Below are 14,589 nucleotides of genomic sequence, written 5' to 3' on the forward strand. Positions count from 1 at the left end.
ATCTAATACTATTTATTTTTTGTTCCAACAGCCGGAGGAGCTCACCAATATCCTGGAGATCAGCAACATTGTCTTCACCAGCATGTTCGCTCTGGAAATGATGCTGAAGCTTTCTGCCTTTGGTCTTTTTGACTATCTTCGAAACCCATATAACATCTTTGATGGCATCATTGTCATAATCAGGTATTGTAGATGTTCTTTTACACTTGTTTCTCAACTTCTAGAACAATTTCCCTAATGTGCTGATATGCTTAATTTTGGAAGATTGGTAATCACCTACGCTATTAATGTAATTAGTGAAGGTGTTACCTGCTGCTTATATCTGCAATGGTTCTTCCAAGCTGTTTGATTCTAGTATACTGATTGAGTTTCCATGATTTTCAGTCTTTATGTAATAAAATGCTGCCCCGCTGTGTACAGATAATGCAGATGAATCTGTGCATTAGCTCAGTGTATAGATTGGGCAATGAATTAAATGAATATTTGTATTAAACTTGCAATATGTTTCTAATGATGAAAAGTTATATGCTTTTCTACTCAGCTGCTTCACATTTAATACCTTTGACAGAATTTTTTTTTCATATGTTAGTGGTTAACTTTAGTTAAAAAAAATTGCAGTCTGCAATTTTCATGCGGACATTCATTTTCAGACAGCTCCAATTTTTAATTTTTCTCTTAAGGGAGTGTCCATCCCTGTAATACATGCTGTATGTGAGCTCTAGGGTACTGCTGTCTTCACTTGCTTTCATGTATCAACACAGCTCCATAACTGCACTTATTTCCTCTCCTTCTACCTTATTCCTTGTCTATAGACTGCTTTCTCTGCCCTCCATAAAACTTTAGATACTTCCCCCTCCTTGCTCTTGGTATCTCTAACAATGAAAGGAGGGGGACAGAAGCAGAGAGCTGTTAGAATCAGAAGCTCTGGCAGCTTTGTATCTTTTTTGGAGATTACTCAGAAACACAATGGTAGTGCATTTTCTTTAATGAAAACTGTTCAGCAACAGTCTCTGGCAAAAGTAAAAAAGTAGTGAAAAAGTTGTGAAAAGTTGATAAGTAGTGAAAAACCCATTTAAATTATATTTTACAAAATTTAAAATGTAGACATCTTTTTTGCTAGACCAAGTTGTAATATTTTATTGTATCTGATGAGATCATATCACGGAAAACCATTTCAGAGTACAACCCATGAGCGATCAGCTCTATGCCTTAGTTCCCCCTTGGAAATAGTTGATTTTGCCAGGGAAAGCCACAGCCAGCAAGACATTTATTGTGCAGCAATAAGGGTAAGGCTGGTTTCACATTTGCGTTTTTTAGCGCTGGAAAAAAACGCATACCTGCGCATGCGTTTTTTCCCCTATATTTAACATGGGTGCGCATACCTGCGCACTGGTAAGCGCATGTATGCGATTTTCATGCGCTGCGTTTTTTTGGGGTGTGCGTTGGTATTTTCCAGACGCAGCATGTTGCATTTTTTGGCCCTGCAAAAAAGCGCATGCGCACATATGCGCACGTTTTGCGCTAAAAATGGCCATTATAGCCTATGGATGCGCATATGTGCGCACTGGCATGCTCATGTATGCGTTTTTTTGCATATGCGTTTTTTTTTTTTAACCATGGAATTTAGGGGTTTGGGTTAGAGTTAGGGTTAGTTAAGGGGGTTTAGGGTTAGGGTTAGGGTTGGGGTTTGGGTCAGGGTTAAGTATGGTTTGGTTAAGGGTTAGGGTCAGGGTTAGGGTCAGGATTAGGGTTAAGTATGGTTTTGTTAAGGGTTAGGGTCAGGGTTAGGGTTAGGGTTAGGGTCAGGGTTAGGGTTAGGGTTAGGGTCAGGGTTAGGGTTAGGGTTAGGGTCAGGGTTAGGGTTAAGTATGGTTTTGTTAAGGGTTAGGGTCAGGGTTAGGGTTAGGGTTAGGGTCAGGGTTAGGGTTAGGGTTAGGGTCAGGGTTAGGGTTAGGGTTAGGGTCAGGGTTAGGGTTAAGTATGGTTTTGTTAAGGGTTAGGGTCAGGGTTAGGGTCAGGATTAGGGTTAAGTATGGTTTTGTTAAGGGTTAGGGTTAGGGTTAGGGTCAGGGTTAGGGTTAGGGTTAGGGTCAGGGTTAGGGTTAGGGTCAGGGTTAGGGTTAAGTATGGTTTTGTTAAGGATTAGGGTCAGGGTTAGGGTCAGGATTAGGGTTAAGTATGGTTTTGTTAAGGGTTAGGGTCAGGGTTAGGGTTAGGGTTAGGGTCAGGGTTAGGGTTAGGGTTGGGGTCAGGGTTAGGGTTAGGGTCAGGGTTAGGGTTAAGTATGGTTTTGTTAAGGGTTAGGGTCAGGGTTAGGGTCAGGATTAGGGTTAAGTATGGTTTTGTTAAGGGTTAGGGTCAGGGTTAGGGTTAGGGTTAGGGTTAGGGTCAGGGTTAGGGTTAGGGTTAGGGTCAGGGTTAGGGTCAGGGTTAGGGTTAAGTATGGTTTTGTTAAGGATTAGGGTCAGGGTTAGGATTAGGGTTAAGTATGGTTTTGTTAAGGGTTAGGGTCAGGGTTAGGGTTAGGGTCAGGGTTAGGGTTAGGGTTAGGGTTAGGGTCAGGGTTAGGGTTAGGGTTAGGGTCAGGGTTAGGGTTAAGTATGGTTTTGTTAAGGGTTAGGGTCAGGGTTAGGGTTAGGGTCAGGGTTAGGGTTAGGGTTAGGGTCAGGGTTAGGGTTAGGGTCAGGGTTAGGGTTAGGGTTAGGGTCAGGGTTAGGGTTAGGGTTAGTTAGGGTTTAGGGTTTGGGTTAGGGTTAAGTATGATTTGGTTAAGGGTTAGGGTCAGGGTTAGGGTTAGGGTTAGGGTCAGGGTTAGGGTTAGGGTTAGGGTCAGGGTTAGTAAAGTCATGGTTTGGGTAGTGTGAGGGGCCACCTAAAAATGTTGGAAAAAAACGCAAACGCGGTAAAAACGCACTAAAAACGCATACAAACGCATAAAAACGCTGCGTTTTTTTCATGCATGCTCATAAAAATGCTTGAAAAAAACGCAGCAGTTGTATGCTTATGTATGCGTTTTTTCAATGCGTTTTTTTGCGGGAAAAACGCGCTGCAAAAAAAAGCAAGTGTGAAACTAGCCTTATAGACTGTAATATTATATGATGACCATTCGGATAAATTACTGTCCTTGGAATAGAAGGGAGGCTTGAGTCCACCAGAACAGGACTCATTCATAAAAAAGGGTCCAAGTAGAGGAAACCTCCCTCTATGTCATCCATTTGCCCTAATAGGTCATATATACTTGGTTTGTCATCATGAAGCAACCCCCCCTTTAAAATAATCATACCAGCATATAATATAGTAAATCTCAGCAGCCAATGGACAGTCATCCATTTGAATCCCAGGTAGGACAGCAGTAGGCAATATGGCTTTAGTCAATATCTGTGTATCAGAGTAGGGTGAGATGCCATCTAAATGCCTCATTAAAGGATTTATGGAACGAGCAGCATTTTTCATCCTAGCTTTGGGCATCCAACCAGCAGAACGCACACAGATCCAAAGAATCCCAAGAATAGGGGTCCCATGTCACATGCAGGAATGGATCCAAGGAATAGTCACTGTTTATGTAAGCTGTGGTGGTCACCTTAATTTTCACTGGAAATATGGGACCTCCATTCTCAAGATCGGTGGAGATCCCCGTAGTCGGAATTCATACGTTTATAACCTATTTTTCAGATTATTATTATTTATTTATAATCAGATGAGTGCTCAAAGCTTTTTATGGGTGAATTTAGTCCAGGGTTATAGAACAACTAAATTGATCTGTGCCTACATGAGATTCTGAACCTCCAGAGCCCATTTACGCAGAACTTGGGCTTCTACTTATAATTGCATTGTAAATCTATTGTTATTATCATCACAGTATCAATTATTTCTTATTGATTATTGGGAAATAATCTGCTAGAAAATAAAACCTAATATCAATTGCTTATCGATAAACTCATGTCCATACGAGGGAATCTTCTGCTAAACCTTAATGTCCCACTATTGTGTCAGATCCTGGGTCCACCACAAGATCCACTGGTACTTTAATAGTCAATGTGACCCACTCTGTGCTGTTACTTTATGTTGCTGTTTTTTTTTTTACATATGCTGTAATTAATAAAATGATTTCCCCACAATCAGCATGGCATTTACAGTTCTTAGGGCCATGGTGATCATATCTCACTTTTCCATTTATGTTACAGACTTACCTCCATCTTCCCATCACTTGTTTGCTTTACCACTTTTTAGGCTTCATGTATTCTCTTATCTTTCTTGTTGTTGTCATTTGCTATCACTCTCTCCATCATTTTTCCTCCCACCCTTCCCTGTATTTAGATGTTTTCACACACAGAACAAGACCCTTCTAACCTAGAAGGATCCATGTTGAAGAACAGAATCTTCAGTTATGAAATATGTATAACTAGGAGTCATTAAGTCTTTTTTTCTCTATAATGATCATTTACAATTCGTATTCCCCATCATTATTATCTACAGCAGGTTTAATCGGCCATTGCTAAAATAACTTTTCTCTTTTGCTGACTGGCTTTGAAAATCACTGTAATTACTGTCTTAGTATATCACCCAAGGAGAATTTAAGAAGAATTTGCGGAATGTGCGTTACGTGTATTGATTTATTTTTCCAGTCTAATCTCATTTTCTATTAATTGCTCCTAATTACTGCTGGCCTCTTTTCCTCAGTGTCTGGGAGATTATAGGGCAGAATGACGGTGGGCTGTCCGTTCTGAGGACGTTTCGTCTCTTGCGGGTGCTGAAACTTGTACGATTCATGCCTGCGCTGAGGAGGCAGCTGGTGGTCCTGATGAAGACAATGGACAATGTGGCTACGTTCTGCATGTTACTTATGCTCTTCATCTTTATTTTCAGGTGAAAAAACCCCAAAAGATTTATATGTGATATATTCATAGTTCCTTTCATTTACTGCACTTTATATTAGAATTACTAAGGTCAATATGGCAGCATTGTTAACCTTTTTGCTACTGCAAATGCCCCAAAACGCTTCTTGAAGTATAGTGACAGATCTGCAAGAAAAGTGTGAGAAATTTCTTTAGCCTTGGTTATTATCAAAGCTGTTGAAACTTTAAGGGGTTGTCCAGTTCCTCTTTAGTTAAAGGGAACCTGTCATGTCTGATAAAGCTATTAACCTGTAGATATAGGGTTAACCAGAAGGTTAATAATGTTACAAAGGTGCCTGGCCACTACTGAAAGAGAAAATTAACTTTATTTCCCCTGCCACCGGCTTTCAGTCATGCTGCCGGCACAGCTACAGTCACTTCTGACAGCACTGAGAGCGGCAGCATGTTCCGGCACTGATTGACAGCCAGGTGCATAAGGCTTTACAGCCACCTCCCTCATTGCAGTAAGAAGTGACTGTAGCCATGCCGGCACACCTGTATGACTGAAAGCTAGCCGATCCTGGAAGAAATATAGTTGTTTTTTTTCCTGGGCATCGCATTTTGAGTTTTATGGCTGAGCACCTCCATAACACTATTAACCTGCAGAATAACCCAATATTTGCAGGTTAATAGCATTGTTTACCCTGACAGGTTCCCTTTAACCAAAGTGTTTGAGTTGTGACTCTGTGGCACTTGCTAAAATATATTTAGTTTTTTCCTCCTGCACTTGTTAGCACAGCCATCCTCACAGACTCCTGTTCTGAAAGTGGCTGCAGATGGAGGAGCATATGACCAGATCTGTCCATCAGCTTCCTCCAATTACAGACTTCATATGGGAATGCTGATTTTCTATTGGAGGAGGCCGATGAAACGATCTGGTCACATGTATGCTCGGACTGACCCATAGGAGAAGAGGAGAATTTTCCAGTGGGCCCACATGGAAGAATGTGCTCTCCACTCCACCTATATGAAAAGTAGTTGGCACAGCACATTTATTTCACTATGTGCAGAAAAGAGCATCATCTAACAAACTACCCCGTTTATTATTATATAGAAACATAGGCACATTTTTTAAAGAGGTTTACGTGATATTTGCACATAGCTGGACAGTGGGCCACCAGAGTCAATGTTACTGGTGGACCCTTGGAACCCCAGTCTTAAAAGAATGTCAGTTGATTCATGCTACCCAAATCGTGGGAAGCCGGAATCAAAGCCTGGCTCCACGATTGCAGCCATGTATGCTTTTCTCTGAAATGTTCCAGTGTTTCAGATTTCAGAAAAAAACCTAGTTCGAACAGTTGAGATCATAGGAAACTACCTGACTAGTCTGAAGCTGCCTCCTCCCCACACCGCTCTAGTTGAATGACAGACCTTTCCCATGTGTGTACATCAGGATCTTTTATCTATGTTTTCTATGTAACACCAGAGAAAAATAAATCCCTGGCTGCAATTGTGCAGTCAGGCTCTGATCCATACTGCCTGTGGCTCGGGCAGCATGAATCAGCTGGTGGATTCCCCTTAAAGGTATGCAAGGTTATGAGGTGCAAAACCCTGTATTAAATATCTAGCTAGAAAAAAAATCAAAGTCTCAATGAATATAATAGCAATATTTTTTTTTTCTTTCCCCATGCAGTATTCTTGGGATGCATATTTTTGGATGTAAATTTAGTCTTAGAACAGACTCCGGAGATACTGTACCTGACCGGAAAAACTTTGATTCTTTGCTCTGGGCCATAGTTACAGTATTCCAGGTATGTCCATGAATTCTTCATGAATAATGTAGTTTTCATATGTATTTTTACACGATTATACTCTCTTTATGCTTTTTGTCCATGCTGTGAAATCGGCCTAGGCAAACTAATGTGGTAACTATGAGGAAGGTGGTGATTTGTGTTTTTTTTTTTAAAACAAAGTAATATTAGTGATGGCATGACTCATACCAATATGCTTTCCATACCTCTACTGTCAGTTACTCTGCTGTGATCAGAACAACTGAAAAGATTATTTCTACCTTCTTTCAAAAACGAGCAGAATTGCAAATTGCTTTTTGTTAAAAATTTTTACTGTTCGCATGATAACGCTCCTTTTTTGTCTTTAACTTAACACTTTCTTTAATTGTACTTTAATTATACAGTGCTCATTGTCAAGTGGACTGGCCGCCACTATGGTCTATGAGCAGTGGTCAAACACATGCAGTGCTTACAAGCTCTTTCCTACTGAGCTTGTAAGCACTGCACTATGGACAGCCAGGATTGCTGGACTGAGCAGGTAGCTCCTATTCTCTAATAGAAAAGATAACCCCGGCACACTCATATGAATTTCGAGAAAAAGATGCACATAGCTCCTATTCTCTGCCATCTCTCCAGCCTCACTGAGCTTTCAATGCAGCAAATAGGAAAGGATGCCTCATTATAACAACATCAAGAGTGCGCACTATTCAGGCTAGCCGCACAACGATGCTGCTGGTCTGAACTGTCACTCATGCAGGAGAGCCTGCCCACCCAGCAAAAAGGAAATAATGAGGCTGGGGAGTGCTGTGCTCCTGCTTGATGAGTAAGAACAAGACTTTAATGCTGTCTGATCAGTCTGTCTCATAACCAAGGTAAATAGAATAGCAGCAGGGTAGATCGCCGTTGAAGGCTGGAACAGCAGAGATTAAATGGATGCATATACAATTTTTACTTATCTTTCCTGGTTGAAGCATGATTTAGTCTATATTATACTTCTGAATTAAAAAGCTTGTTTCAGCAAGGAAATCTTATTCTGGAATTTGTAAGACAAAGAGGGATGGCCTGCTGAGAATCCCTCTACTAGCCAGCAGAAATATCTGCTGCATACATTAGCTTTCACTCTTGCAGACTCAGCCTATTCATATATATTGCATAGACATACATTTATTTAAATGACACTCATGTGGAAAACCCCTTTAAGATGTGTTGTCAATTAGGCAACACATTATGCAGAATTCAGCCTGAGTTACTTATTAACATATGTATAATACATCAGTACAATATTTGCATTCATACCTGAATCATTGTGTGGGCTGACATCCCAGAAGACAATTTTTAAAAACCCCTGAGATATATCTCTTACCTCTCTTACCTGACTTCCTTTCTCAAGCATATTGCTGAATAATGAAAAGTAGCACGCGCTGGGCAAACAACATTAATATAAAATGAATTGCAAAGTAATAAGAACATTGTTTTCAATTCACATACCCAGAATCTCTCAAGTTTGCCAAAAGTTACCTGAAAAAGCCTAAAACGTTTTGGAAGAATGTTCTCTGGTCAGATGAGACAAAAGTAGAGCTTTTTGGGCAAAGGCATCAACATAGAGTTTACAGGAGAAAAAAAAGAGGCATTCAAAGAAAAGAACACGGTCCCTACAGTCAAACATGGCGGAGGTTCCCTGATGTTTTGGGGTTGCTTTGCTGCCTCTGGCACTGGACTGCTTGACCGTGTGCATGGCATTATGAAGTCTGAAGACTACCAACAAATTTTGCAGCATAATGTAGGGCCCAGTCTGAGAAAGCTGGGTCTCCCTCAGAGGTCATGGGTCTTCCAGCAGGACAATGACCCAAAACACACTTCAAAAAGCGCTAGAAAATGGTTTGAGAGAAAGCACTGGAGACTTCTAAGGTGGCCAGCAATGAGTCCAGACCTGAATCCCATAGAACACCTGTGGAGAGATCTAAAAATGGCAGTTTGGAGAAGGCACCCTTCAAATATCAGGGACCTGGAGCACTTTGCCAAAGAAGAATGGTCTAAAATTCCAGCAGAGCATTGTAAGAAACGCATTGATGGTTACCGGAAGCGGTTGGTCGCAGTTATTTTGGCTAAAAGTTCTGCAACCAAGTATTAGGCTGAGGGTGCCAATACTTTTGTCTGGCCCATTTTTGGAGTTTTGTGTGAAATGATCAATGTTTTGCTTTTTGCTTCATTCTCTTTTGTGTTTTTTCATTTAAGACAAATTAAATGAAGATAATAATACCAAAGAATTTGTGTTTGCAATCATTTTCAGGAAGAAACTGAGTATTATCTGACAGAATTGCAGGGGTGTCAATACTTTTGGCCACAACTGTATTTAGCAATGGCCTACAAAGTCCTAAGCCCTGCCTAGCGGCTGCATTCAACCGCTCTCTCTGCTCCAGCAGCTGTCCCTAGGCTAAATGCAGAATGTATCTAATAGAAACAGCAAAGCACAAGGTCAACCTTTAGAAGGACTTTTAGTATGAGGGTTCATCAACAGTATCACCACTAGAGGTCTCTGATTCCTGAAACTGTGCATGGATAAGTACTCTCTCCCTTCAGTCAGAATTGTCCCTGAGCTGTGCACTGCCATCATTGTGGCAAGTGTGGCTGCACTTGTTCTTTTATAACCTCTGATGAAGTTTTGCGGCACGCCAATCACAGTAATACCACTACCAAGATGGCTACGGCATTACAGTGACTGGCAGGCAATCCTGGCATGTTTATTGGCTGTGTAATAGACGCCAAACGTGCAGAGTGGAGATTTGAGCTTTAAATCCGAGCAACAGCCAATGCTTGGCGAATGCTAAGCATATCCAAAAACCCAGATACTCGAGAGATATCTGAGTATCACTGAGCATTTTTGCTCATCCCTACATAGGAACTAGGGTGCAGAAAAATGACAGCGAGTGCTCAGGATTGATGAGTCAAATGTGAAATATTTTTTCTATCAAAAGGCTGGAGAGCGGCACAATGAGTGCGTGCAAGCCACAGTGTAGCATAGTGATTGGTCCTTGCAAGTTTGGGGCTGCATTTCAACTAATAAAGTTGAGGATTTGGTCAAGAATCACAGTGTCCCAAATTTAGAGAAATATAGGCAAATAGTTATCCATCATGCAATACAATCAGTTGATTCAACTCTGAAACACATTTTACAGTTTTGTTTTTTTTTAAATAAATCTTTTTTTCCACACCTGACCCACCATTCCTTCTTGGCAGCACCATGACGCCACTGCCGCATTTTCCTTCTACTCCTTGATCCTCCTCTCCACTTGACGGGCGTGAGTGTAACAGCAGGATCAGCATCCTTCTATCTTTTGGTTCTATGCTTGCATCAAAGTTGTGCCGCATACAACTCAGCCAAGTGAGCAACATATATCCCACCATCTTATCGATTACCCTGCGGTATTACTCAGGGAACATTCCCTTTTTCTCTACTGTGTTCTATTTTAGTAAGCATTCTTACTTTCCAGTAATTTTTCTGCACTTGCCTAAAACTTTTACACAATTCTGTATGTTCAGGAATTAGGAAGGAATTTTACCTCCTAACATGAGGCAAACAGCAATTACTTTACCTTTTATTTATTTTTAAGATTTCTCAGGATCAACCTGTTGGTTGACTTTTAGAGCCAAAGCCAAAAGTAGATTTGGAAGCTTGAAACCTGCCTCTAGTCTTTTCAATCTTTTTTGACCAACTTCTGACTTTGACTCGAAAACTACACAAAATATAATGTAATATGGATAAAGTGTAGTAATTAGCATATTATTTCTAACAACATACAATTTGCTATTAATATAATATAAAGTTGTTAGAAATTTGGGGTATGCCTAGGCTCAGATCGCTGTTTTTACTCGTCTAGCTGCTTTCCAGCGTCAGTGATTCTATATCTGTCAGATAAAGTAGTTTTATGTTGCACCATTTCTGAAATAGCACTGAATGCTTAAAATTCTGTGCATATTAATGTACGCCTGAGAGGTTTTGAAGTCCATATAAAATCAAGGAGATGTATGGAAACAGGAGGTGGTTAACAGCCCATGGTTGAGAATATTATGTTAATGTGAAACCATGAGTGCAATACAGCTGTAGCTTGAATTTAAGAAGCTTTGTGTTAGATGATGTATCCCAGAATTACATTTAGTGAGAAATACTGCTATCTTACAGAATAAAACAAGAAAATGGTGCATCCTCCAGCTGGTGGGAGTGGGATAAGAAATTGGTGGTAGAGAACTTACCATTGACTTACTTGCATGAAGCATCTCTTGTACCCAAATAATTTGAAGATATTTTGGAGTTAAATCCACTATTCAATGTCTTATATGTTGATGGGGCATCCAACTGTTCTTCTAGTCATGAATAGTGATTGTCCCTGGGAATCAGCAAATCAATTGTAAGAGAGAGAAACAGTTTGTCGGATGCAGTAAGTAACCGGAGACAGAGAAGGGGTTAACAAGAATTTACTGAACAATCAATAACAGTAATACTCCACGCAGGGAGGTAAAGGCAATGGCAAAAGAATATACAAGATAAATGGGACACTTATCGGTTGCAGTTCTGGCAGTGGGAAGGCTGGAATATCTCCTGGCGGCTTCTCAAGCAATGCACAAAGTCTCTGGCTCTCCTATGAAGAAATGAGTAACACTGCCACCCGACAGTGGCGAAGGATTCAGTCCTCTTTGTCTTGGGTACGCTGGAATGTAGAAAAAGTCCTTTGTATGAATGCCTCAGAAATGGCGCCGGGAATGGGTCGCAAGCACATGCCGCAACAATTCACTGTCTTTCGGAGTAGTCTCTATGCTGTTGTACCGGTATCTTGGGTGCAGCAGGGGTATTCAACGGTACGGGTACAGACGGTAACTCAGTAGCATCAAGAGCAATCTCAAAATCAGCACACGGAGATCTGGAAACAGAGAAGTCGTCTGTAGGAGCAGCGGAGAGGGAGTCAACCATCTCCTGTCGCCTTCCCGACAAGTCTGCCCTGTTCCCGTGCTCAGGTCTCTTTTTGTACCCTGCGCCCCCTGCTGTCTGACAGAAAGGTCACTCCCTCTCAGAGGACAAGTACCCTGTCAACAGTGGTGACAGCCCCGATAGTTCCGGGCTTAAAGGACACCGCACAGCTCTGACTCCATCTTGTCTCACCTTCTTACACACTGAACTACTTGCAGGTTCTTTTGGCAATGTTGGGATGAGCCCCCTTGGTTCACATTGTGTAAAATAGTATTCTTTATTAATAAATTGTGTGCAATGCCCTAATCAACCTTTTATCCTTATGATTAAACCTTAGAGACACTACAAACCTTAGTCAATATGCTATTGGTACTAAGCAATGGAGACGCTATGCACTTATAACATGCACATACAAATATTTCAAGCCCTGTTGGCAGAACCATAGACTGAAGACATAGTACGTAGTGTCTACCATTTCCCATACATGCAATGGGGGGGCTGATGGGATGGCAAGTGGTTGGTGAGGCCCACTATTTCACATCTTAGCGCAGTGAGATTCCCACACTAAGGCATGTTGATCATGCATGTGTCAGTTCATGCATGCAGTTGTCAAATTATTGCAATTTTTGCCTCTGCTTTAATCTTTTTTTTTCAAATTTGACAGATAACGTGTGTTGGGACATCCTTTGTGGTTTCATAAAATGCCCAGGCTAGGCGACCCTTGCCACCCCTGTGAACTGCACACTCGCGACTGGTCCTTCTCTACCTCCTCTGCTGAGCTACTTAGCAGCATACCTCTGGGTTCACACCAAGTGGGATCGACAACCTCATTTGTCATCCTCTCTGTTCTCACATTCCTCACCCTGAGAGTCATTCTCCTCCTATTCCTGCCTTGATGCAACAGAACAGTCTGAATGCACCTCTGGTATCTGAGTCTCATCAGGATCACCTCCACCCTTGGTTGTTAAATGATTTCCCCCTCTGGATTCTGATTTGCCACTGAAATACAGTGTTAGCACAAACGATTTGGAGTAGTTAATCGAGCTTCCAAACTGTCACAATGTTTTTGCACAATCTACTTTGATACTGAAAGATCGATAAGTTCACTTTCAGCACCAAAACTAGTGCAGGAGCGACCTCTCTCCTGTCACGGTTCCACCCCTCAGGGTGTCTGGGATGCAGTTACTGACAGCTCGGCTGTCCAATCCGGTACAGGGGCATGCTGAAGCTGTCGGTACTTTGATGGACACTCAGCCGTCCAATCCAGTTCAGGGGCGTGCTGAAGCTGTCAGTACTTTGATTGACATCATGGCAATCCAATCTGGTTCAGGGGCATGCTAAGCTGCCAGTATGTTTATTGACAGCTCAACTAGCCAATTGGTGACTGGGAGGTATCACAGTCTCCAGGTGTTCACTCTCCCGGATAAATGCCATGCTTACTTACCTGAGCAGCTTCTCCCAGACCCTTGTCAGACATACATTCATCTTGTGAGGTTTCTGCTTTGTGCTCCTTATGCCTTGAGTTCTATATGCTTGATCTGTTTCCTGGCCTTGGAGTTTGTTGTGACTATCAGCCTGTTTAACCCCTTCAGCTCTGATCAGTTATCCTCCCGGTACTCTGACTTCGGAACGTTACCTGACCATGCTTTTGTCTATTCCTTCCGTTTATGACATACCCTCCTGACTTCTGACCTTGGACTCCTTGACCACTCTGACTTACGGTTTGGCCGTGAGAAGTGACTAGTGACACATCTGCATTGTGATATTGATCATATGGCTCCAGCAAAACAAGATGTCCACTTTTTATATGGCCAGGGACATGTGACTTTGGCAACCCATCACAGAAGACCTTGTGTCATGATGTTGTGGATGGTTTCTGCACCCTGATTGGTTGGCTTAATCATCACACATAAAGTTAAGGGAAGAAAAAAGAAAAAGCGAGCGCCACTGCTGTTGTCTCTCCACATGCTCCTCTGACCAAGACACCCCCCTCCTCTCATCAAACATGTCCCCCTGCACATCTGTTCATCATACAGCATCATTATCATAGGCAAAGCAGTAACAAAAGCATTAGTGGAAACGTGATGATTTACCGAACTGTGACTGACTTTTGACGACTTTGAGTAAAAATGCTCAGGAAAGCGAAAATGAATCCGAATGTGCCACGTTCATGCCAAATTTGAGATTGGTGAACGTTTTCCAAACATGTTTGCTCATCTCTAATTATGAAGTTTGAAAAGGGTGACAATTGCTTCATCCTGAATTCTGTAGATGGCATATTCTATTATCTATTGGTTACTACAATACACTGGAGAACCGTTTCTTCAACATGGAAAGGATCCTGCACACAGACACACTATGGATATGAACAGCAGCAATATACCAGGGACAATATTAACCCTCTTCCGGAACATTAAAAAATCCTTTCTCCAAAAAAAGAGTTTGTGAAAGGCCTTGCTTATCTCTCAGAAAATGATCCCATCTCACCTCTTATGCCAAAAAATTAAGCTGGACTACAATATTTTATATGCAATGAGTAATTTTCCATAAATCTAGTGTTATTTTTCTTTTGGTTTTGCTCCTCTCCATTCCTGAGATATGAACCCTTGTCCTTTTATATAAATGTAGTCTTTTTAATCAATAGGGTTTGGTCTTCATCTCTTCTCTGTGAGTGTCTTCTTGAGGACCACGCACAGTTGGCTAAAAATACCTTTGCCCTGATTCATCTCGTTTGCTTTTGTTTTTTTAATTACACTTTTCTTTTATTGTCTTGTGTTATTTGATAATGTTTAACTGCACCAGATTTAACAAAATGGCGCACATGGTTCTTGAATTTTCTGCACTGTCAAAAACAGGGATTTTTCCCCAAGTCATTACCCATTTTTGCTAATTTTTTTTGCAAAAAGTGGGATGTTCTGAAAATCACTCCTGGGGAAAATTGGAATGGAGTTGCACCAAATTTAACAATTAAAAAAAAAGTTGCAAATAAACAGTCAGTCGA

General features: G+C 41.3%; 1 protein-coding gene across 1 annotated transcript in view; it reads left to right on the forward strand.

The window, feature by feature from the left end:
* CACNA1I (calcium voltage-gated channel subunit alpha1 I) overlaps positions 1-14,589 on the forward strand; it is a 665,843-nt gene that overhangs the window by 351,683 nt on the left and 299,571 nt on the right. Inside the window, exons 9-11 of the mRNA XM_073549592.1 lie at positions 32-183; positions 4,681-4,866; positions 6,529-6,646. Of these exons, the coding sequence (XP_073405693.1) occupies positions 32-183; positions 4,681-4,866; positions 6,529-6,646 (456 nt within the window). The remainder of the gene's footprint in view (positions 1-31; positions 184-4,680; positions 4,867-6,528; positions 6,647-14,589) is intronic.

Source organism: Dendrobates tinctorius, unplaced genomic scaffold (assembly GCF_039654945.1).
Source record: "Dendrobates tinctorius isolate UK_male_01 unplaced genomic scaffold, ASM3965494v1 ptg000159l, whole genome shotgun sequence".
NCBI classification, from domain to species: domain Eukaryota; kingdom Metazoa; phylum Chordata; class Amphibia; order Anura; family Dendrobatidae; genus Dendrobates; species Dendrobates tinctorius.